Source organism: Botryllus schlosseri, chromosome 9, assembly GCF_051294905.1.
Source record: "Botryllus schlosseri isolate E-star chromosome 9, Bs_hap1, whole genome shotgun sequence".
In the NCBI taxonomy this organism is placed as follows: domain Eukaryota; kingdom Metazoa; phylum Chordata; class Ascidiacea; order Stolidobranchia; family Styelidae; genus Botryllus; species Botryllus schlosseri.
In genome coordinates this window covers 13911690-13936761 of record NC_137244.1, presented here as the reverse complement: position 1 = coordinate 13936761, position 25072 = coordinate 13911690, and the positions used below count along the sequence as shown (strand labels likewise).

At 43.5% G+C, this 25072-nt stretch overlaps 2 protein-coding genes across 2 annotated transcripts; one reads left to right on the top strand and one right to left on the bottom strand.

Annotated features, from left to right (window-relative positions):
* The first annotated feature begins 1907 nt into the window (after positions 1–1907).
* On the top strand, positions 1908–5218 carry LOC145446696 (uncharacterized). The gene is made up of 5 exons (XM_080325047.1): positions 1908–2561; positions 2886–3013; positions 3077–3263; positions 3461–4542; positions 5098–5218. Exons 1-5 carry the CDS (start codon positions 1908–1910, stop codon positions 5216–5218), a joined length of 2172 nt encoding a protein of 723 aa, XP_080181173.1.
* Positions 5219–10500: 5282 nt separating this feature from the next.
* Positions 10501–21463, bottom strand: LOC145447209 (branched-chain-amino-acid aminotransferase, cytosolic-like). Its single transcript, XM_080325625.1, has 10 exons — positions 21365–21463; positions 20653–20679; positions 20175–20378; positions 20005–20115; positions 18586–18705; positions 16144–16307; positions 15423–15565; positions 13424–13581; positions 12069–12215; positions 10501–11468 (listed from the first exon to the last, which is right to left on the bottom strand). The coding sequence occupies exons 1-10, from the start codon at positions 21416–21418 to the stop codon at positions 11391–11393; spliced, it is 1206 nt and encodes a 401-aa protein (XP_080181751.1). The 5' UTR covers positions 21419–21463; the 3' UTR covers positions 10501–11390.
* Between the last annotated feature and the right edge of the window lie 3609 nt (positions 21464–25072).

Below are 25072 nucleotides of genomic sequence, written 5' to 3'. Positions count from 1 at the left end.
TTGGTCGCCGAAAGCGTTCGAATACCGAAGAAAGTCGTTACGTGGAATTGCGTATAGCTTGTTGTACCCAGATAAGTGCAAGTGAAGGGACAGATTCATTGCTCCCTTGTTGTTAAAATGGAGGTGTCGGATCACACTTCCCTAAGGAAGCGGGTCCGACCAGAAGACGAGAACCTTTGCGACAGCGATGAGAGTTGCAGTACAGATGCTAAGATTCCTGCCAGACACTATGCGCCACCTTCATCGTCCAACAGTGCTGAAAACGTAGATAGTGGTGCGCCGTGCTCCGATGGAAATAATTTGAAGGTTTTGGTGACCGGTACAAATAGGTCGTTAAGGCAATATCACCCCACCGCAGTCAACAGTGCAATATTTCACCTTGTTGGTAGTTCGGAAAGCATTCACATGCTTAATTCTGGCGATCTGCTTATATCTTGTGTTAACGCTAAGCAAGTAAAGAAACTCCTGGAATGCGATACGCTCACCCACGCGAAGACTAACATCCCGATTAAAGCCTCCGTTTTCTTACCCAAACCCCCAGCATCTAGGGCTGTGATCTGGGGCGTGCCCATAGAGATATCAGATGACGAGTTGCTGGACGGGTTCCAAAAGTACAAGGTTTCCTATGTCAAACGATTTCGTAGGAAGACAGACGAAGGCTTTGAACCCTGTCAATCAGTTCTTTTGAATTTTACTAGCACTACAGTCCCCCGGTTTCTAACATTCGCCTATCTCCGATTCCAAACCCGACCGTACAACCCACCACCGACCAGATGCTACAACTGCAACCGTTTCGGCCATACAGCGACGAAATGCCGTGGAAAACATTGCTGTACCAAATGTGGGGGATCAGATCATAAGTCCAGTGACTGTAAAAATTTAGTACAATGTCTCAATTGCAACAAACCGCATAGTGCAGCTTACGCAGGCTGCCCTAAATACAAGGAAGAAGCGCGGATACAAATAATTAAAGAACGCAATCAGGTTTCCTACTCCGAGGCGAAAGAAACCCTACTACTACGCGAAAATCCTAGCCCGATTACGCCAGATGTAGAGCTCGCTAGTAATAACGTTCCAAGCCGAGACCTCGCGTACTCGCAAGTGCTTAGACATAGTAGAAGGAATACATCGCGCATTACGACACCAGCCCCCAACGACGCCGACCTACGCTACTTCGTGCCTCGTAATAACCAACGTTTCGATAATGAGCCCATAGCCCGAGAACCCCCAGTCCGAGTCCATAACACAGCTGCAGCAATAGCACAACTCGATCCAATTCGCCTACTTGCGCTTGTTGCGGAAATCGTACAACTTACTGTTACAGCATGCAAAGACGGGAATAGCAATGTATTCAGCCTAGTCGCGGAAGTTTCCTCCAAATACCTGGGGTACACAGTTGAGAGTGCAACCCTTAAATCAGTCTCTGATACTTGCAACAACCGTTGTCAGTCCTCTGTTCCGTCTGCATCAAAACAGCCTTCAGCTTGACCCAATCGCTGAACCTGATGCAATGGAACTGTCGCGGTATCTATCGAAAATTGCATGAACTCAAACATTATCTCGCGACGCTAGAAGCGAAACCTGACGTTATAATTCTGCAGGAGACGCATCTTGTTGAAAGGTACTCTCCTAGGATACATGGCTATACCATATATCGGCAAGACAAAACTCTTCACTCGGGTGGGTTATGCATTTTTGTCGTTGAAACTCTCTCATCAAGTATTCTTTTTACAAAACAATCCAAACTCGAAGTTCTCGCGGTGAAGGTTTGCAATATTACCATCTGTAATGTCTACATACCCCCAGACTGTACGTTGAATCGATGCGACCTGCAGTTTTTCGATAGTTTATCGTCATGGGCCATTATATGAGGTGATTTCAACGCTCACCACACGTCGTGGAGCCACATGAACAACCAACGCGGAACGCTGCTTTATGATGTTATGGACCATCATAGCATGGTGTTACTAAATTCAAGGTCTCCTACCAGACTCAACATCTCAACTAATGCGGTGAATCGCTGGTCCCTTATCGACTTAACATTGGTCTCTAGAGATATTGCGGCAAAATGCCTGACTACGGTATCAGAGCGACTTCTTGGGAGCGATCATCTTGTCGTCTTCATCACCTACAACGATAGGATCCTTCGCAGAATACCAAGACCGCCAAGATGGATATTTAATAGAGCAGGCTGGCCTACATTTTCGAGACTTGTGAACGACCAACTATGCTCATATGACCTTCGAAATTTCAATGCGGAAAGTTTGAACGAAACCATAACAAAATTCCTGCTCGTCTCTGCTGAGGAAACAATACCGCGTCTGAAGACCCCCGAAAAGAACCCCGTGCCTTGGTGGACTGCAACGTGTCAAAGAGCAATCCGTCGTAAAAAAGCAGCTTTTCAGAAAATGAAGCGGACATTCTCCACAGCAGACGTGTTACAATTCAAGAAGACGAGAGCAGAATGCCGAAAAACGATCTTGGCAGCAAAACGCACATGTTGGGAGGATTTCTGTGCATCCTTGAACGAGCACTCGGGTTTTAAAAAGATATGGAATGTGGTAAGGTCAATCTCCGGTCAAACTTCATCTCGAGCAATCACACATATCGTTGACAATAATATCACTATTTCGGACGACTATGGAAAAGCTAATGTATTCGGCAAACTCTTTCGTGATGTCAGCAGCTCCAATCACTACACAGAGGCATTCCGGTCTCACCAAATGTGTGATAGCATGATTCACCCTATTTTTTCCTCTTCTACTGCGGGCCCAATTAATATTCCTTTCAGCCGGGAAGAAATGATGTCTGCAATTGCTTCACGTGGTAAATCGTCTCCCGGCGGTGACTCAATTTGCTATCAAATGCTTAAAAATTTATCTCAGAACTCGCTCACTGATCTTCTTGCGTTGTTCAACAGATCGTGGGACAAAAGTGAAATACCCGAATCCTGGAAGCGATCAGTTGTCGTCCCCATCCTGAAAAGTGGAAAAATTAAGTCTCAACCCAAGTCGTATAGGCCAATCTCATTAACTAGTCACATTTGTAAAATAATGGAAACCATGATTGTGTACAGGTTGAAGTGGTACGTTGAATCGAACAATCTATTATCTCCCAGCCAATCCGGTTTTCGTCAACGTCGGAGCACCCTCGATCACATCCTGCGTCTCGACGATACCGCCTACAAAGCGATCAACAATCAGAGATCAGTTGTTTCCGTCTTCATCGATTTCCAGAGTGCATACGATATGGTATGGAGAAAGGTTTGCTGTATAAACTTTCCCAGATGGGAATACGAGGTAACATGCTTTTGTGGATTGAAAACTTTCTGACGGAGCGGGTGTTTCAAGTGAGAGTTGGAAACTCTCTTTCGGCAGAATATACCCTTGAAAATGGCTTGCCCCAGGGTTGTGTGATAAGCCCGATTCTGTTCTCGATTATGATTAATGATCTACCACAGATTATTAAATGTGACCATGCGCTGTATGCAGACGATGTTGCTGTTTGGGACAGTGGATTGTCTATCCCATCACTCGCTGATAATGTGCAAATATCCCTCAACGCCATACACGACTGGTGCCAAAAGTGGGGCTTCATTATTTCGGAATCCAAGACTGTGGCCATGATATTCTCTCGCAAACGAAAATTCCCCCAGGTGTCCTTGCATCTCGGAGGCAAATCCATTTCAGTGCAAAATACGGTGAGGTATTTAGGAGTGACTTTCGACAAAACATTGTCCTACAAATACCACATCGACAAGATCGTCGATAAATGTAGCAAAAGACTCAACCTTATACGAATTCTTACAGGGACGGCATGGGGCGCTGGTAAAAGATCCCTCTTGATGCTGTATAGAGCATTGATACGTCCCGTCATAGAGTATGGGATGGTAGCATACTTCTTTGCCCCGAAGTGTCACCTTGCGAAAGTCCAAACAATCCAGAACCGTGCACTACGTCTCTGCTGTGGGGCGATGCGAAGCTCACCTATATGCGCGCTACAAGCTGCTTGTAATGAGATGCCGCTTAGCATTCGTCATATCCAGCTGTGTCTCAACCTCCGTTGTAAATTGCAAACGGTGCCATCGATGATTCCGTACCGTGAACAGCTGATAGAAGGAACTTGGCACGAGATCTATCATCTAACAAACCCCAACTTCCGAACATTTAATATAATCACACAGATACCTTCACTGCGAGAATTCAAACTGCAGACCAAGCCAACCTCATTTCCCGCCCAGTGTACCGCGCCGTGTCCAAACGTCGATCTCGAACTTTGCGAGACTATATCGAAGTGCTCCACGCCCCCAGTTATCCTATCTAATAGCCTAGATTTCATTTTTGAAAAATACGCAGGTTTCCTAACGATGTACACTGACGGGTCCAAGACTGAGAACGGTGTTGGCTACGGCCTGTTTATTCCCGCCCACTCCGTTCAATTATCCAAAGCGTTACCGAATGCATATTCCAGTTATTCCGCCGAATTGAGCGCCATTCTTCATGCTTTGAAGTGGATTACAGAACATGGCTCATCGTACTCTCGGTATATCATTCAGTCAGATTGTCTCGGTGCCCTCAAATCCATTTCAAATGTATCGCGAACACAGCTACCGTGCAGCACCAACGCAATTTTACTAAATATTTTCGAATTCTTACTTCAGGTCAACAATCAGCGCCTCCATGTAACTCTGGCTTAGATCCCAGGACACAGTGGGATCCCGGGAAATAGCCAAGCCGATGAACTTGCTAGGACGGCATCGTTATGCCCTCCTCCAACCGAGGCAGCGACAGTGTCACTACCAGAAGCCAAGGCTGCAATCAGATCACTGTGTGTTGACCTCTGGCAAGACCAATACCGTTATTCGGACACCGGGTCGCACTACCGTCAATTCCGAGAATCAGTCCTCGCGCCTGCGCCGGTGCCCTACAATCGTCTATTCGACTCCATCATGTTCCGGCTCCGCACTGGACACTGCAAGCTGAAGAGTCATCTGTTCAAAATCGGTTGTGTTCCCTCCCCCCTTTGTGAACGTTGTCACGTACCTGAAACGGTGTACCATTTTGTTATTGTGTGTCCGGAGTATCAATTTTATCGCAGATTTCTGCGCGACGAGTGTACTAGGCTCAATCTTCATTTTACTCTGTTCCAAGTGTTGTCTAACCCAGCCTCATCGGCAGCTGTTGCTGAATTTGTTCTATCAAGTGGTAGATACATCTGAGTGCCGTTGTCATGCTGAGTGCCTTTTTCTTGAATTTTGCTGATCTTATTTGCGTCCGTGGCACACAAGACCTTAACAGGTGATAAGTGCCACTGAAAACCTTTAATAATAATAATAGCGGAGCGCATTAATCATTGGAGTCGGTTTAAAATGTCCGCCCTGGAAATCATTGTACATAATGCAAGAGTCACATGAATTGATTGTATCATTGGATTGAATATTCTGACATATCAACTTCAGTTGGTTTGGTTCAAGACATAGGCTGCAATGTGGATTGTACAGCATGCATATTAAATAAATCTTTCTCCACTTCTCTGTAGTACCCCATTCACCAATGAATTGTTTGAAGCTGACCCAGAACAATTATATTATTCCCCACAATAGTGGAACTAAAATCCCAATCAAACAGGGGATGCGTGGATTTGATCATTGTGTTTCGCGACGCGAATGGAGCAGCGGACGATCATAATATGCACATAGTTTTAGCCTATGATCTACCAGGGCCGTAACTGAGGCATCCAAACCTCCAATTGCGGGAGCTCGAAGGGGCCCGAGATTATTTCGTTGGTCGTTTGTTGGAGGATATTTATTAGACACGGAAATTTTCGTCGCGCTTCGCGCGATTTCATGGGCCGAGAGGTCTACATTTAAATATTATCTGTGAATTAAGAGAAAATGCGCATATTTTAGAGAAATAGGCATATGGCCGCCGTCGATTACCACCCATTGAACAGGATTATGACTCCAAGATAAGAGGTGGGCCGCAGCACATTTTCAAACCGGAAAATGGGCCACGGCCAAGAATGGGCTGAGATCCCCTGGCCTAGGTGTGGTGTTATGATATGCTTGATTGAGCGCCCAGAGATGGGTTCCTGTATTGTTGGAATAACAGACATGCATGTGGTCTGCTGGGGAATACACTTCGAGTTCGGCTTGTATAGGTATCTGTCTACGTAGTCAGTCTTACAGCTAGAAGCTCGCTGGTAATACTACATGGTGCCAGCGGACGATGCCTTGTCACTTGTATAGGCTATGTGTAAGTAGTGTTGATGTCTCTCCCACTTAAAAAAGGGAGATGTGGTGTTATGATATGCTTGATTGAGCGCCCAGAGATGGGTTCCTGTATTGTTGGAATAACAGACATGCATGTGGTCTGCTGGGGAATACACTTCGAGTTCGGCTTGTAAAGGTTTCTGTTTAAGTAGTCAGTCTTACAGCTAGAAGCTCGGTGGTAATACTACACTATAGGTCAAGGTGGGTGTCCGATTTCATAGACTACTCCAAGTCGCTTCGACACCTTCCTATCTCTCATTGTATCGCATTTCTGTGGTGTATTGAACTTATAAAATTGCTATTAAACCAATGATCATATGATGATGTCGGTTGTGATTGAATATGAAAACGCATGTATACTCACTACTCACTCAAATCGGTACCGCAAACAGGTTTGCGAGATAGAAGTTCTAGATATCCCTGTACAAACGCTAGCAATCACCAGTGCTCAGAATGCTCAATTCAGGACCTATGTCCCACTCCTGTCGATGGGCAAAGCTTTGGTAGTATGGCGTCATATCGACAGACAATGTGTTCATACCTAATTGAAAAACTCACTAGTAGGGGCTAAAGACTGTGCGTAATTTGAGCCACAAAATATGGTAACCCTAATCTTATTCTTATACCTATCTATACTACATTTCTATAGTAACTACTACAAGAGTAGACCATATACTGTACGAATTCAGGTTTTATATTGAATATTGCAACAAAACAAACATGATGATAAAAACTCAGAGGTTTGTATTAAACACAGCTCGTTCCTATTTTCGGCTACAGTGTGGTTGGTAGTTACAATAGTCATGCTCATCAATAGTCTGCAATAGCGATTCTGACCGTATCAAAAAGTACGCGATCCAAGTCCGGATCCGATGCGACTCTGGCGTCATTGCCCCTCAAATTTCAACGACTACTTTACCTCGAAGTCAAAAGTGCACAAGTGCAACACACGCGCGTCCTCGAGGAACGACTATCATATCATCAGGACGGAACATCATCTCGCCTACTATCCAACAGTCGTCGACCATTTGTCCACATTCAAGTCCAAATATCACAATTTAGTCAGCCCTTAAGATTACCCGAACACAAATCCACGACCTGGGAAATTGATCTCACCTTCCGCAACATGCCACTTCATTTTGTTGCTTGCCTTTTATATTCTCTCATTGTATCGCAGTTTTGAGGTGTTTTGAAATGATGAAAATGTTGCTAATTACTGATTACTTGCGTTGACGGCCTGGGTGTAGGCCTGTCCCGAGATTAATCTGGGCCCCACTTCCCCGTGTCGTCGTTAATATACGGCGATAAAAAGCGCAGAAAATACCCGACGAAGAACGTACTAAGAAAAGAAAAGAGCAAGCAGGAGCGTCTGAAAAGAAACGATGAATAAAGATTGACATCGAAAAGACTGTGATGTCGGGCACTATAGGCCGAGGTGGATGCCAGATTGAGAGACCCCAACTGGTCGTTTTGGCATTCTTTAATCTGTTGATTACATCGCAATATAAGGGAGATAGCGGAGGAGATAGCGTAGTGGCAACGATAAGCGCCCACCAATCAGGCGGACTCAGTTTGATTCCTGTCGCGAGGCTCCTCCTGGGCACTCACAAGGAATGGAAAGAACTAGAAGGGCCGCGGCTTCAACAAGATCAACATCGAAAAGAACTGCGACATCGTGCACTCTAGGCCGAGGTGGATGTTAGAATAAGGATCGTAACTGCATGCGTGTCGTTCGACATCCTCCTATCTGTTCATTACACCGCATTGTGTCTTATCGCATTGTATGTACATTGTCTGTGAGTTGTTCAGATGAAAGATATAACCCAACGATTATTATTATAATATTGAGTATCGCATGGTGCATTGTGTACTACGCTTATTGCAAATATGCTGAATAAAGCCGCCACCATCCGTAATTATCACTGCAATTGAAAGATGCCACCAAAAGTGCCACCCGGACCCGGTGCATCCGCAAAGGAAAATGATGCGCTCGGTGAGGAAATGCCAATTTCGAATCTTGTGCGTCTAACTACAGAAATTTTAGTCAGGTACGTTTGTACGATTCCAATATTTTTTGACTATATAGAAAACGGTCTGTCACGAAACACCAACATGCATCAAAGTGCCTGACCGATGTATAATTATTAGATTACGTGCCCTAAATTTTCGAAGGCACCGGCACCTCCTTAACTGTATCTGTAAATCTGCTCACTTGGGCCGAGACAGGGTGCTATTACCAATATTATTAAAAAAATTCAGTCCCATATTTGAAATCTTTTCCACTTGTCGAGAGGCTACACAAGTAGCCTACAGTACACCGTGCACACGGAGGTGAACTCCACATATTGTACAGTTGGAATGAATCAGGTCAACCAATAAGATTACAACATCTGCCACCAAGTTTCTATTTTGCCTCGCTCTCCACACAGGTTTTGTTTTAGGCATTAGTCGGCATGACCACCACATTTTCATATCGTTCCTTCATTGTGGTCACCGGCCCTCCATATTAGGCGCGTGAGTGTCTTTGACCCGTGTACTCAGTACACTGTATTGCCGACATTGGAACATCACTTTTGATTTAGAGGGAAACAATTCATTTACCAATCGGAACTATCTGCCTCGTCATTTGGACATAAGTGAAGGATGTCTATATCTCGGTGGTTCTTAACCTATTTTAGAGAGAAAGGGTGTATTCGTGTTCGCCTGCACCATCAAGATGCGTTGACGACGATGATGCGATACGACCGTAAGGGCACCTAGTCTGCACCCCCTTTTTTCTCCTTCATGCTATCCGTGGATGCTGAGCGCCTAGCAGGATAGCTGCGGACACCAGTTTTCGAGTCTTTGGTCTGAGCCAGCCGGGATCGAACCCACGGCCTACCGATCAAGAAGCCGGACGCATCACCATTACGCTATCTCGCTCGCAGCCCGCGGTCTCATTGCTTGGGCCATAGTCAGATATATTTTGAACCGTACTACCAGATTCAATTTCTGAGTAGCCTAAACTCGAATGTTGGGCAGCCGACGAATAAAAAAAGGTCATCAATTTCGCCTCGTCACGTCCTGGATATCCATTGGCATGCAATTTATTATTTTTTCTGTTGGTGTCGTCCGCGTGGCTAGTACATGTACCTAGGGCTCTTCAAAAATGACTTTTTTACTCAAATTGTACTGGCTACTTGGTAAAATTGTTAGGTTACCTAATTTAAGCCTACACACAAAATTTGGTTCAATTCCAGCCAGTAACCGCTTTGCTACAGGAGAAGAAAGTTTCTATTTATTATATAAAAATAAATAACAAAAAATTTGAAAATTTTCTGTTCACCCCATGAAAGTGTTAGGCTGTCTATAGAAACGATGCTCGCCAAATTTGGTTCAATTCCGACCAGTGGAAGCGAAGTTATTGCCGTCGAAAAATTTGAATAAAATAGTATTTACGGTGAGCACAACTATAATGAATAAACAAAGAATCGGTCACCGTAAATACTAATTTATTCAAATCAAAATTTTTCGACGGCAATAACTCCGCTTCCACTGGTCGGAATTGAACCAAATTTGGTGAGCATCGTTTCTATAGACAGCCTAACACTTTCATGGGGTGAACAGAAAATTTTCAAATTTTTTGTTATTTATATATAATAAATAGAAACTTTCTTCTCCTGTAGCAAAGCGGTTACTGGCTGGAATTGAACCAAATTTTGTGTGTAGGCTTAAATTAGGTAACCTAACAATTTTATCAAGTAGCCAGTACGATTTGAGAAAAAAAGTCATTTTTGAAGAGCCCTAAGTACACTGTACAGTCATGAGCATTTGAGATACAAATTCAGACTACCGAAACATGTCTGAAATCCAGGAGTCGGGTAAACGATATTGCCCAATGTTCAAATTCGCAATAAATAGGTAGGACATGGGTCGGTTGCCACAGGAATGGCATCCAGAGTTAAACACTCCAGCCGAACTATCACAGACCACACCGTGGCTCCTTGCATGACAAAAGTGTATATCTCCCACTGCCGATGTCGACTAAACTAATATTACTTAAACGAAATAGAACTACATCTGCGATCGTTGGAGGAGTTAGAAACTACGCACTCAAGTACCACACTAGTACAAGAAGCCTGCGACAGTAGAAGAAACTACTCCGCCCTGACTGAGCAGCTCAATTGCCTTGACAGGACGCGCCGCGTACTATGACCTCCACGTAATGGAAGACCAGTCAGACCACAAAACACAGGCTAAATCACTTTATTCAGCAAATCAATATTCAAGAACGGCGACTTGTGTACCTGAGTGCGGCCAGATTAGAAGCGTCACTACAGCAATACTAGAACTTCAAAGGCGAAAGGAATAGAAAACTCGCGTGAACTCAAGACATCACTTACTCACTTGGCAAAGTCTGAACAATGTAAAATTCACACGACAATACCGTTAACTAATATATATACGTGATCAGTGCCGTAAAAACGAAAACTGCATCCTACAGACGATGCGCTACCGGCTGCAGTGCGCGTGTTATCGTATAACAGACGGGTCGAATGACGGCACATGCCTCCATATTGTATATGATGACGAAAAGTATTTTGCCACCCTCACACAGTCGCTCAGGCTCATCTGATCGCCAACAATTGGGCGTCACTGGCAGGGGATGCGGAAAGTATATTTTAATGCAATAAGACGCTCAATTCTTGACGGAAAGTCGTTTGGGAGCGTGTATCGCGTCAGACGCAAAAAATCGACGAAACTTGAATGCGGGCTACCCGAAAGACTATGAAACAATGATCGTTGCAACCAGTGAAAATCGCGCAGTGTAGTCCTACGGTCATAGTAAACTAAAGAAAATCGTGTGTAACTTTGTGCTTCAGATGTGTAAGCGTCGGGCAGGCCAAAGCGAAGAGCCGGCTGATTTGAATCCGAGCCGAGCGTAAAAACGATGAGTAGACGACAGTTGAAAGCATTTTGATATATACCAGACTCGGATTCCAGCATCGAACAATCGCCGCGCCCAGCCCAAGACAATGATGAAATTCGCTATGTACACGCATAACCTTGTGTAGGTGTGACAAAAATCAAGAGGTGCAAAAACAAAAATTAAAGAAAAAGCAATAACTCTTCGCAGCCGCTATATTTTCAAGGAACCGAGCGACTGTTCCGGCAGATCCATCACCGTGTAGGACCAGTCGTGTTCGATTCGGCCGTACTGTTGAAAAACGCAGTTACATAGCAATTTAACAAAATGAAACACCATAAATCAGCGAGCTCTCTAGTTGTTACTCGTTACTGAGCACCACAACCAGACGTAGTCAGCGTTGAGTCTTAATTCTCAACTCGTCTGCCGCATTCAACCTTTCCCAGACGATATGCTGTTAGAATTACGTGAGCAGACGGCGCTTGTGAAATATCACAGTGACTTTACACGGAATACCGCACTGGTTTCAGGTGCCAGCGCATGAAACAAATAGCGCTTTGCTTACTCCTACACAACTCTCGAAGTCACGCTAGTGATCTCATACGGGGAAGTTGCAGACAAAAGCTTCCTCAACTACAATCATGCGATTACCAAGACTATATAGGATAATGCTTGTTAGCAAGGTCAAACAACGGCATGTTAGATATTAATAAGAATACTAGTGTATATGGCGGACAAAACTAAAGTGAGTAGAAGAGTATTCTAGGCCTAGTTTTGCCACTGGTGGCAGGTGCATCTAAATCACTCTTCTGTTACCGTAACGGCTAACCGTCGCTACACGCAACAGTCCCGTTTCGTGTTCGCAATTGCAAGAAAGCGGCAAGCACTCACCTGAATATCGTTCAACACGTTCAGAAATCTCCTCGATAATTCGGCACCCGTGTCCATGGTGGGAATGTGCAATTCCTCGTCCACGTATAGGATTTTATTAACGGGACAGACGACGCACGCCGTGCCGGCTCCGAACATTTCGATCAGCTTAACAGAAAAACCACGTTACGGGCGGGCTGCACTAGGGCTGTTCAAAAATAACTTGTTTCCGGATTCCAGCCATTCACTGATTAAATTGTCAGGTTATACCCCAAAAAACCTGCAGACCAAATTTGGTTCAATTCTAATAAGTATCAAAGCAGCCGCAGAGCCAATTAAAATTTTTATGTCAACCCCATGAATTGTTGAGTTGTCTTCAAAGACGACGCAAAACAACTTTGACTCAATTCCAACTGGTAGTGGAGTTATTTGAGTTTTTCGCTATTAATTCTCGAATTATCCCAGATTGGCCAGGCACCGGTCATTAAATTACTGGGTGTTCCAGTAATCAATCTAGCATATCTCCATTGACCGGCACGCGCTACCCAATCGAGCGCACGACGCAACGCGTATTAAACAATCCTAAATCCAGCATCGATAAGCGACCGGCGGCGGTTATTACCTATTGAACGATCGTTTCCGCTTGAAGGCGGGGTGCATCCGAGGTCGCGCGTGCCGTCTCAACGAGGTAATGCACACACATACAGAGCAAACGCCTCGATAGCCTGGGCGTTGTCCAAGCAGGCAAACACCGACCCGTTAAAACGCCCGAAAAACAGCCGTGTCGAGTTGGGCGTGTGATCACGTTACACCAATCATAGTCTTTCGCGGACTCGTGTGAGCAAAAGTGTATTGTAGAGTCAATTTCGCCGCCTTAAATCGCGCGCGATCCCAACGGTAATGCAACTATGCAAAGAAATCCGAGGAATCCTGACTGCACAATGCCCGGCTTCAATTTCAGAGCGTATTCACAGGTAGAACCTCGCGCTGCCACGGTTTAAACGTACCGAACGCAATCACCCCCACACCATTTCCCTCACATTCAACGCAGAGATACCTATCCACAAAGCGCGCTTATATCGACTGCACTATCGCAACGTCACCATGCCGGCCGTCATGGGGCCGAACAGACACTTCATTATTCATGGCATTTCGACTACATTGGTCATTTTACACCATTGGCTGATACTATTTTTCATGATTCCTGAGCTGCCGGTTCATAACACGGCCTACATTAGTTCTTGGCTTTTGTAAGACACCGCTTACGCGGTTCAATGGATATTATTAGCCTAGATGGGACTCGAACGCGTACCCCATTGGTAAAGCACCACTTCGCGGAGTAAGCACATAAGAGCAAAACACGGCAACAAACACACCCTATTTTCGTTCAGCGCCTTCTTCACGTCGCTCATCGTGAAGCGTGCTTCGGTCACTTTGAACTCGTCCCACTGATGGGCCAACTCGAGGAGGCTCGTTCTCGTCACTCCGGGCAGTATGATGCCGCTATCCAACGGCATTGTGATGAGTTCTTTCTCTGCAATCGAAAATGATCGGGTTGCTATTTCGCTTGGAGATCGATGAGCGGTTTTACAACGGTTGCCAATGAATTCAGCACACGGAGAATTTGGCATTAAAAATGTAAAAGCTATTATTATTGTATTAATGCAATGCATCAAGATTGCGTTAATAACTCGTAAATGATTTCTTCACTGAATTCCGCGTTAGGAATTTAGTTTGTATGAATTAATGTATTCGGGTTATGAGCCGCCAAATGCCAAATTCACCACATGTCGGATTCACTGACAACCGCAACACCAGCACCAGTGGTCAGTCGGGTATATTCGCGTGGACGCCTTCTCGGCAGGATCGCAAGCAGCGTATGTTCAATTGTTCATTGTTCAACAAGGCAATGGGAGGCCGCGTGTGCTGCGGAAAGAAAACCCATGCTTATTTTAAGTATGCGCAAGGCGTTCTTCTTTAGGCCTACGTGTCCCAGGTAAATCGAATATCCGAGTGATTCGAGTGCGAATCGCGTATTAGGCTTATAATCGATTACTCGAGTATCGCTCATTGTGATATCATCACAATCTATCGATAATCATCCTTATGTGACCACAAAATAGAACGCCGTTCTCCACTATACCTACAGATAATTAGGTATTTTTCCGTCCAAGCCTATTTCATTGCACTTGTGGCAATACTACGGGTTGATCGCGACTTACCGCACTAACGTGAGCAGGTGATAAAGAGCAAGGAAGAGCGTCTAAAGCAGTGGTACCGTGGTTCAAATATTTATAAGCCCATTTGCAATTCAGCAATTCGTACCAAGTTATGTTGCGAGGCGCTTTCCAAGGTGAAGCCTCGCAATCCTAAACGATTTACCAACGATTGCTACTTTGATCACAAGCGGTTAGATGTGCAATGTAATGTAATAGATTTTTTTATATACCACTGGCCTAGACTGAAGAAAGACAGACAAAGGGTCACGGTCGAACACTGTCATATTCGGTATTAGGCCCCGGTAGACGTTAGAGACCGTTTGGACGTTTCGACGTCCCTCATATCTGTTCATTACATCGCATTGTACTACAATGCGATGTAATGAAGTAAACAACTATTCGCGCGTATCTGCATACGACCATACGTAATACTAGGCTTACCATATTTTGGAAATCAAAAAAGAGGACACTGTTTCAGAAATTTGCAACTTGTAGATCCGGAGTGAAATTCCCAAAAATCGGTTAATTTTTCCCACTTTGTGATCGGTTGACTAAAAAGAAAAAAAAAAAAAAAAGGTCATCTTTTCCGCTCAGATCTCAAAATAACGTTTTTTACTCCACGTCGCCAGATCGATTACTAAAAAAAAAATAAAAAAAAAAAAAAAAAAAAAGGTCATCTTTTCGCTTAGAGCTAAAATCACCGTTTTTCACCCGTCGGAGCTTCGCGTCTGTGCTAATATGTGGCATATCACTCGCAATTTGCTCTAAATCTGCTCTAAATCCTAAAAAAGAGGACAAAATCTCAAAAAAGAGGACAAAAGGGCGTCCTCCGAGGACACTTTCAAAAAAGTCAAAAAAGAGGACAAATCCTCTTAAAAGAGGACGTATGGTAAGCCTACGTAATACCCGTAATCATGTTCGCAATCACGCCGACGGAAACGATTCAGCCGGCTTTCCATTAAGAGAAACCGCGCTACAGGCCGGTCTATTTTTCAAGGCGCGCGCGCAGAAATCAGAAAAAAGAAGTATGTAAGACCTGCTCGGGGTCACAGTAGGCTTCCCCTGGTCCGCGAGTGCCCTGGCATCTGAAAAACATGGGGCCGCGACATCTCTCGACCTCTCGGCGAGAAAAACCACCGGAATGTCTCGCTCTCACCTCCTTGCTCGTTGATCCAGTACACGAACAGGTTCATGGTGCCGACTTCGGTGATTTCGTGATCCTCGCCGTACAGCCAGAGCACCTGCTGGCAGCCACGCTTCTGGGCTTCCTGCTGGACGTTGATCGTCGGGCCGTAGTTGCTGTGTGCGATTGGTTACGTTAGCATGTGATGACTTCACATTCACATATCGCGGGCAATGCAATGGCTGACGATTGCCAATGACGAAAAACGGCTACGATTGTGAAATAATCCCCACGTTGTTGGCACCATGCAACACCCCGACGCATAGGAAACGCATAAAGAATGCGCGAGCGGTTAGAATGTTGCACAGGAAGTAAATCAGACGACAGCTGCTTAGCAGCGATTCAATGGTTAACATAGAACACCAATTAGCATACCACACCGTGCTACAAGCAGCCATTCTAAGTTGGCAGCCTACATCGGCGGTTGATAGTCGTGATAATCTGCGGCACGATAGCTTGCGTTAAAAGCTAAAATTGGCAAGCTCTCGCGAGGGCAACAGGAATCGCATACGCACAATTGCGCATTGCAAAATGCTTGGTACGTTAATTGTTACATTACAGCTATCACGCGAATGGGAATAAAACAGTCACGCTACGCTCTAATCGAGATATAATATGAACGCTAATCTTCACACTGTAATCGGGCTAGCCGAGCCACAAGTGTACAACATATACGGTATTTGATATCACGCACCTTCCTAACTTGTAGACCCCCACGCCGCCCGGGAATGCTCTGATGTACTTTGGATCCGCCATAAGCGAAACCGGCTCGAATGACCCGGTCTCGAAATAGGGCCCGACGGGGCACAAAAGTGTGTAGAGTAGCGCAGAATTCGGAACATTGACCCCGAGCGTAGGCTGAAAAGACAAATTACTTGAGGTGGTAAAAGTAGTAGCTGGCAATGGTACACAAGCAAAACAAATGTTGAAAATTTCTACTAAATTAGACGTAGAAGTAGTTATTTTCAAGATATACCAGACCTACTTGAAGCGTAAGTAAAAAAACGAAGGTATGAAAAGTGTTTTCAGAGAGAGAGAATTTTGTCGAGGTGTTACATACTTTAAAAGTAGTTACTCAGATGTGGTTTGTTCCGGAATTGCAAGATACCTCTTATCGACTAACGCATGATTAATAATTATGACATAACAGACAAGTAAAATTTTCGAAATGATAAATCAGCAGAGGTGGTCAAAGTAGTCAAGAAAGCTACTCAAGTAGAAGTAGAAGTACTTCTTCCATAAGCAACCTAAAACTACTTGAAGTGGAAGTAGAATTGACTGACTTTAAAAGTACTCAAGTAAGTGAGTAGTTGTGAAAACAATCCTAATTCGTTCACATGGATTGTAAAAAGGTACAAATTGAACTATGCGAAAGGTGACAAGCTTGATTCATATTGATTCATACCAGCAGGTATCCAATTTTCGATATCTTTTCCATAAATTAAAGGCATTACTACACTTGCTTTTTTACTTCAACATGTATGTTCTCCAGGCAAAAGAACTGATATAAATTATAACTCAAAGTATATGATACTGGGAATTGAAAGTAAAATGTAAATACTACTTCTAAAAGTGGAACTTGTAGCCTATTTCATGCCTTTAGTCAGGGTTGTAATGACTCGACTCGAGTCACGATTTTTTGATGACTCAACTTGACTCGAGTCATTTTCTTAAAAATGAAAAAGGACTCGACTCGACTCGAGTCAATTTGTGTATTGACTCGACTTGTACTCGAGTCATTGCGCATGACTCGGAGTCCGAGTCTCGTACCAAGTCACATTACTCGAGACTGGGTCTACCAAGACAGGCATTTCATTGTAATTTCGAAGAATACGAAAGTTATCAGATCACACTATAATTATTTTGTCTATCAGTACTAATACTTGAAAATGTTACCAGAAACTGGTATAAGTGAGGAAAATTAGCATTTTGTAAATGCGAACCATTCGATATCACCAAACAGAGTAATAAAAAGTGGGTTTAGCAAGACTTAAACTGGAAACAGAGCAGTCAACACAATGACTTGGACTCGGACTCGAGTCAAAACACTATAACTCGGACTCGACACTCTACTCCGTGACTTGGACTCGAACTTGACTCGGTACTGAATTGAAAATGACTCGAGTCAAAACTATAAAAGCGAGATTGACTTGTGACTCGGAACCTTGTGCCTTGGATACAGCCCTGCCTTTAGTCCAGAAAGTTTCAAAGGTGATATGCTAAAACAGCTCTAAAACTAAAAAAAATCAGAGTCCACTTTTCCGGATTAGGACACGCCGTGGACATGCTAGATTACGATATGACAAGTAAATGCTAGATTGCGAAACATCAGTTTCAAACGTCATGTATTAGCCCTATATACTGTGATGAATTATTTCATATGGGCGAAGGACGACAATGTGGTGTAAACGGAACCACGCCAGCCCGCGACCTAAATTATTTTCACCCAAACTTTTGTGAAATCATACTGGCCACCCCGTATCCACTGCGCGCGAAGCGCGACGAAAATTCTTCGCTTTACTCAACTTTTATGAAAATTAAATGTTAATACTCCGTGAAAACACCCCGAAATTTCTCAGGCTATCTTCCTGATTGGAGGATTGAACTACTTCTACTTGACAAACTGACAATAGCGAAAAGTAAGTAAGTAGATCACAAAATATTACGAAGTAGAAGTAGAAGTAGCGAAAATCAGATCTACTTGAGTAAGTACGAGAAGTAGAGGAAAACTACTTGAGTACTTCGAAAAAGTAGAAGTACTTCGTTACTGACCACCTCTGTAAATCAGTTACCGAGATACCGGGCCACTTCGCCAGATGTTGTGAAAATTTCACTCATAAAAGTGTCGTCAACCTGTACAAAAACTACTTCTGCTTTACAAAATCCTAAGTATTAAAATTAGTTTCCCCTAAAGCAGTTGGGTATTGTAAGTTGGCAAAACTTCTGTAGACTATAATACTAAATCGATACTCACAATAAATGCGGACGGGGCGAGGGATAAGACCGCAAGGGGAAAATTCTATCTGCTCGTCAATGAAGTGACGTCGGAAATCAGAATTAAGTTACGCTCGAATGTTTGAAAGTCAAGATGGCGAGAATAGCAGATAGAGTTTCGATAGCAACTATGCCAACGCACCTCCATACTTATGAACGTTGGTCGAATGTAAAGAGAAGCTTTTGTGGAGTCCGGCACCCATTCTTGGTCCACCCGAATCAATTCCGATATGCATTTTAAAAATTCTTCTTTATCAAATTCCTGCAAGGAAAACGGCTCAGATAAGTCAATGTGATTGCATTCTGTTTCAACAGCACGAAACGTGAAGTTCAACGTTACAAAATGACTTTGAGGTCGGACCAAAGTTACAGTATATACCCCAAACATGTGAAAGTGTCATCGTTACGTATGTACTATGCAGGCTGCCATCCCTTTTCGAATCAATACCCTAACTCTTGAGCATTGCTCAACGCAATACAATAAAAAAGCCTAGATCTTCGATTTCATCAAGTGTGAGGCAAGATAAGACGCGCAGGACCACACATTGAAGCTGCCTTTTACTGCAACTATACGCACATTTTGCTCCAAACGTTTCAGGCAAACGCAACGGTTTACTTAATATTATTTGCCGCAGACCCGCGAATGTGATACGATTATGATACAACAGGGTCGCTCCCCGATTGTGAATGCCATTGTATCTACTGTGCACAATACACAATGGCGGCAACGCATTGAAGAATCAATCACTCCGTTTCAACCCCAATAAAAATATCTTTTCACCAAATGAAACAGTCCCCAGCCAGTCAACACGGCTATCTGATTACACCCGTTTTGTGATAGCACTTGTCAACTTTTGAGGTCACGCTTTCAACGACCGTGTCTGCATTTCAAGTAGTTCAACGTACTTTAGATACCGGAATAGATTTGAAACGAGTGTGTGTAGCTTGGCAACGTAATAATAGCGTTGCTCTGACGAAGTACCGACTGAATAATAATATCGGTATATACTTTCAATTTTAAACGTATGCCATTGGCGGGTACCGTGATCGTCGACTAATTGACATTGGCAATTCCACAGCTAAGTATCGTGCGCGAATATTTTAGCGACTTCAGATCACACACCAAAGTATGGTGAAGCCATGAAAACTACTTCACCAGCTGTTGGAAGAGCGAATAGTTTTTTCCAACATAAATTCAGCCGGAACCGAACATGGCGATAGCGTTCGTGCCTCCAACGTTGCCTTCGTTATATGCTAGTTAATCGTGTTCATGTCAGAGTTGCGAATAGGACATTATTACACTCAATTGCACTACGCGTAAACCAGTGGATTTGAGTTGCCCGATTCGCAAATTTACAGAAGTCACAGTTCGCACATATCGGGAATTTCCCGAACGAAATGACGAGTTTGCTTCCAGGCATATACAGCGACCCTGAGATCTCGATCGTGTCAGGCGGTATTTAGTAACTATTCAATGTTCAATTGTTCATATACCGAATTTAATTGTTCCCATTAAAAAGTACATTTGTGTTGAAAAGCAAATTAACTTATCGCGACTGACCGGTAATGCCGCTCTTTTTGCCGTTCGCAGCATTCTGTCCATATTATGTTCAGGGCGGAACATCGCTATTCTATTGTCGACCGTTCGATATCCTTTCATCCCTTCAAAAAGCTGCAAAACGCCTTTGTATTAGATGTTATCATTTCACAATTCGCGTAGTCGCGCCGTACTTGTATTGCGTAGTGCAGACACGAAGTGGCCGGGTGTATGCTGAGATTTTGCACCGGCTTGATTTGCGGCACTCCCCACCCGTGCTGTCTGGTCCACTCGACCAGAAACATGTGGTCCGTGAAGTGCTTACCGAAAAGGCATTTTTCGGGCTCGTCCGGTTTTTGGTGCGGTCTGGTCGTGATATCAACTGTCAAATCGGACGCCTGAAAGTGCAGGGAGTTAAAACACTTTCAAGGTCAACGTGATTGGAAAATCGGGTAAACCCACAGAAAAGTCCAATTTCGATGATTTTAGCTGATTACCACGAATTGTGAAGAGAAAGGAAGCTCGCTATCCGCTAAGTTGATCAAATACGATTACTCCCGATGGCGGTTTCATCGGCTGGTAAGTAGGCTACCATGCGAAACAGGTGTTTGCAGATGCATATCGAAATCACCAGCATTACATTTACGGGTTTGGGAAAGAAATGCTGCTTACCTTAAAGCTTGAACCATGTCTTTTGATCTAGAAACACAAAAGTGTACGTGTTGAATGTGCGTTCAGCAGTTGGGAACCGAATATCGGTACCATAGGTTTACATGAACTTGAAACAGAAAGCAGTCATGAAAGTATCCGGGAATATGGTATTTAAAGAAACGGGTTGGAATTGTCAGCACTCAGTTACTTGTCCAGTGTTATCAAGTTGTAGGCGGGGATAACACGGAATTCGAACACACCCCCCATACTGACAAATCCTAGGCTATTACGAGAAGTCCAATAGATAGCCGCTCCATAGGCATAGGCATAACTATTTCAGGATTTGTCACGCGCTTGCTACGACTCTAGTTCATTGACCCGGGGTTATTCGTCTGCTACATATCTCAAATCGGTTGTCGCAAACGCCGGCTGTTATGTATTGTTCATGTAACACCGATCCATATTTCCCCGCATTGATAAAGGCTTTTAGTTCCAATAATGTGCGTCTAAGAGCGAATTATCAAGGATATCTGAAATTGGGGCATGGAAAAGTACTGCGAAATTACCGAAAATAAGAGTCATCGCATGCCGATACAAATGGAAATTCACGAGAGAGACTACGACATATTCGTTGTTTTTCAGTTTTCCCGCCGTTTAGTGCTCAGCGGCAACGTTCGATCATCACAATATTTTAAGCAATAATCTAGTCATGACATGCTGTGAGAGTAGTTACCTGTTGAGACGACAATTGTCTTCGAAGCAGATTGATCGTCGGTCGCAGCGACATATTCGAGCGAATTAAGTAATAAATACTATATTATTTTCTATCACACACATGTAACAGACTGCACGTTATATTACGGCGAACCGGTACGGCAAATGAGTTCAACAACCGTCGCACTAATACGGTCTAGACGTGTGCAGCGCCAATATTGACCTCTACAATTTCAAGCGACGTTGTCCTCGTCTCAATCGAGCAGATGCGGCATAGCTCTCCCTATGTTTACAGTCTGTGCTATCGATTAATCTTAGCAAAGTACGAAGGCAATCCCATGTCGAGTGACGTATTAAATCTACTCATAACTATCTGGCGTCTTTAGTATCCTGTATGACATGTACGCCCCATCTTTGCCAACGAAAGCGAATATATAATCGACCGCGCGCTGGCTTACCAGTTCATTGTAGCACTTCGATGCCACTATTATGGAAGCGAGTGCGAGATAATCAGAGGAAATTTGGTCTGTGTTATGTGAATGACGAAATAGCACGTCACGCACAGTTACGTCAGATTAGTGGGTGTGTGGATTTCAATTGTGATTGGTCAAATTTTTTAACGCCCATGTTTCATAGTCATTGACACAGAGCGACATCTGATGGCAGCACGGTGAAGTCATGTACTGTCAGTAGGGTTGTTCAAAATTGACCAACCGTCGAAAATCGTGGTTTTATGTCGTTTCCCCATGCCTTATACTACAGGGTTGCCAACTGCGATAAGGCTTTGAGTGCCAATTTTTTCATGAAATAGAGCCAAACGGATAGAAAAAGTGCCAAATTATCGTTAGTTTCCGAAATGACCCTATATACATTACCAAGTGAAATGAGCTTCAACTGTCCAATTAAGCTTACATTAGGCTGCAGAAAGAATATCGTAAATCTTGGTAGAATTCATTTTGCTGTGCGTAGGGTTGTCAAGTTAAGTCAAATACGTAAAAGTCTACAACAAAAGCAGCACAAAGACGAAATAGGCAAGCTTTCCAATGGATCAGCTCGCTTAACGGCATCACGAATTATATATAATAGGGTTACCATAAGTCCTCCTTTTTCAGGTTTTTGAAAATGTCATCCGAGGACACCTAAATGTCATCCTTTTTGGCAATTCGTCCTCCTTTGCAGCTTTTGAGCTACGAGAATTGACAGATTCGAGTGAAAATGGGCATAAATGACGCTAAGTAGTGTAACAGACAGAGGTGGTCAAAGTAGTCAAGAAAGCTACTCAAGTAGAAGTAGAAGTAGCGACGAAAAATCTACTCAAGTACGAGTAGAAGTACTTCTTCCATAAGCAACCTAAAACTACTTGAAGTAGAAGTAGAATTTACTGACTTCAAAAGTACTCAAGTAAGTAAGTAGTTGTGAAAACGATCCTAATTCGTTCACATGGATTGTAAAAAGGTGCAAATTGAGCTATGCGAAAGGTGACGAGCTTGATTCATATTAATGCATACCAGCAGGTATCCAATTTTCGATAGCATAAGCATTCGTCCACATCATAGGATGAAAATGATAGTATCATTATGGAAATGCGATACTTATCCTCTGTTTTCTCGAACAGCACATTTTAGAAAATAGCATGGTATGGCGCCATCCCCCATAGTATAAGGTCCGTAGTTCAGTCGAAGAGCAATACAGAGAAGTTGTATAGGATACGGTGTAAACACTTTGCGCGATTAGTACACGTTAATAAAAATATGGGGGACCGTAAAAATGCCACATTGTGTAGCTTTATTTCCGGAAATTAAAGGCATTACTACACTTGCGTTTATATTTCAACATGTATTTTATCCAGGCAAAAGAACTGATATTAATTATCTCAAAGTATATGATACTGGGAATTGAAAATAAAACATAAATACTACTTCTAAAAGCGGAACACGTTTTTCATGCCTTCAGTCCAGAAAGTTTCAAAGGCGGTATGCTGAAACAGCACTAAAACTAACAAAACAGTCAGAGTCCACTTTTCCAGGTTGGGACGTGCCATTGACATGCTAGATTACGATATGACAAGTAGATGATAGATTGCGAAACATCAGTTTCAAACGATATGATGAGCCATGTATACTGTGATGAATTATTTCATATGGGCGAAGGCGACAATGTGGTGTGATAGCAGGGATATCTAGTTCTAGATATCCATGTGTGAACGGAATCACGCCAGCCCGCTACCTAAATTATATTCATCGATATTTTCGTGAAATCATACTGGTAACTCCTTATCCACTGCGCGCGAAGCGCGACGAAAATTCTGGGCTTTACTCAACTTTTATGAAAATTAAAAGTTGATGCTCCGTGAAAACAGCCCCGAAATTCCTCAGTCTATCTTCCTGATTGGAAGATTGAACTACTTCTACTTGACAAACTGAAAATAGCGAAAAGTAAGTAAGTAAATCACAAAATATTACGATGTAGAAATAGCGAAAATCAGATATGCTTGAGTAAGTACGAGAAGTAGAGGAAAACTACTTGAGTACTTCGAAAAAGTAGAAGTACTTCGTTACTGACCACCTCTGGTAACAGACGGTGAGTTACCGAGAGAGAGAGAGAGAGAGAGATGATATTCTTTTTCGCCTGCACCATCGAGATGCTTTGACGACTGAGTTGCGATACGGCCCCATGAGGTCATCTAGTCTGCGCCCCCGTTTTTTTTCTCCTCCATGCTATCCGTGATTGCTGAGCGCCTAGCAGGATAGCTGCGGATACCAATTTTCGAGTCTTTGGTATGACCCGGCCGGGGATCGAACCCACGACCTACCGCTCGAGAAGCCGGACGCATAACCATTACACTATCTCACTCGGTACTCAAGGGTACCGTGTCAGGTAACAGACGGGGAGAGAGAGAGAGAGAGAGAGTCTTTATTTTCATCAAACCAAAATACATAACACACGGCAGTGGTGGTGGTACAGAAAATATGCATGCACAGTATTCGGTATTAGATAGGAATGATCGATAAGACCGTGAAGGTCATCTAGTCTGATCACACCGGCATCAAACAGGTACACTTGACTATAAACCAGTGGTTCCCAACTTTTTGTCTTCATTCCCCACTTCAGATTTATTCCGAGCCTTCATTCCCCACCATGACTGTAACAGCACTTTGTTAGCTCCGCCAAAAAACGTTGGTCTTGGGCCCCCAGAACCCTCTCAGCCCCGCTGAGCCTATACGCTTTTTCGCTGCAACTTATCATCTACATTGGGTCTACTGTTTAGTGCGTCGCCTTATTATTACTAAACGTGCGAAGCGCGAAAAATTTATATAATTCGTGTTTGAATCGGCCAATATGATCGGGAATTGCATATATTTTGCTACCAATTTTTTATCCCCTATCTGCTCACGTAATCAGATTTACCGGTAGAGCTGAGTGAGGTGTATTGGAAAAGGTAAGACCCCTAAATAAGAATTGAACATCTTCTGGCGAACTGTTGGTATATTGACTTCGTTACATTGTGCTATTTCGTGACCTCCTATATCTGCTATGTCAAAAGATATGGAAATCGCCAAAACTAAAAGGCACACACGATTTCAAATTCGTATTGCTTCTCTGGCAAATAATTTTTCCCTACGGGATGGCATTTGTCCTGTGGGGCTCAGATCGCCAGGACAGTAACATTCGGCGCCAGCCATTTAGCCAGTAAAACCTATTTGTATATTGTATATATATCGAAGTT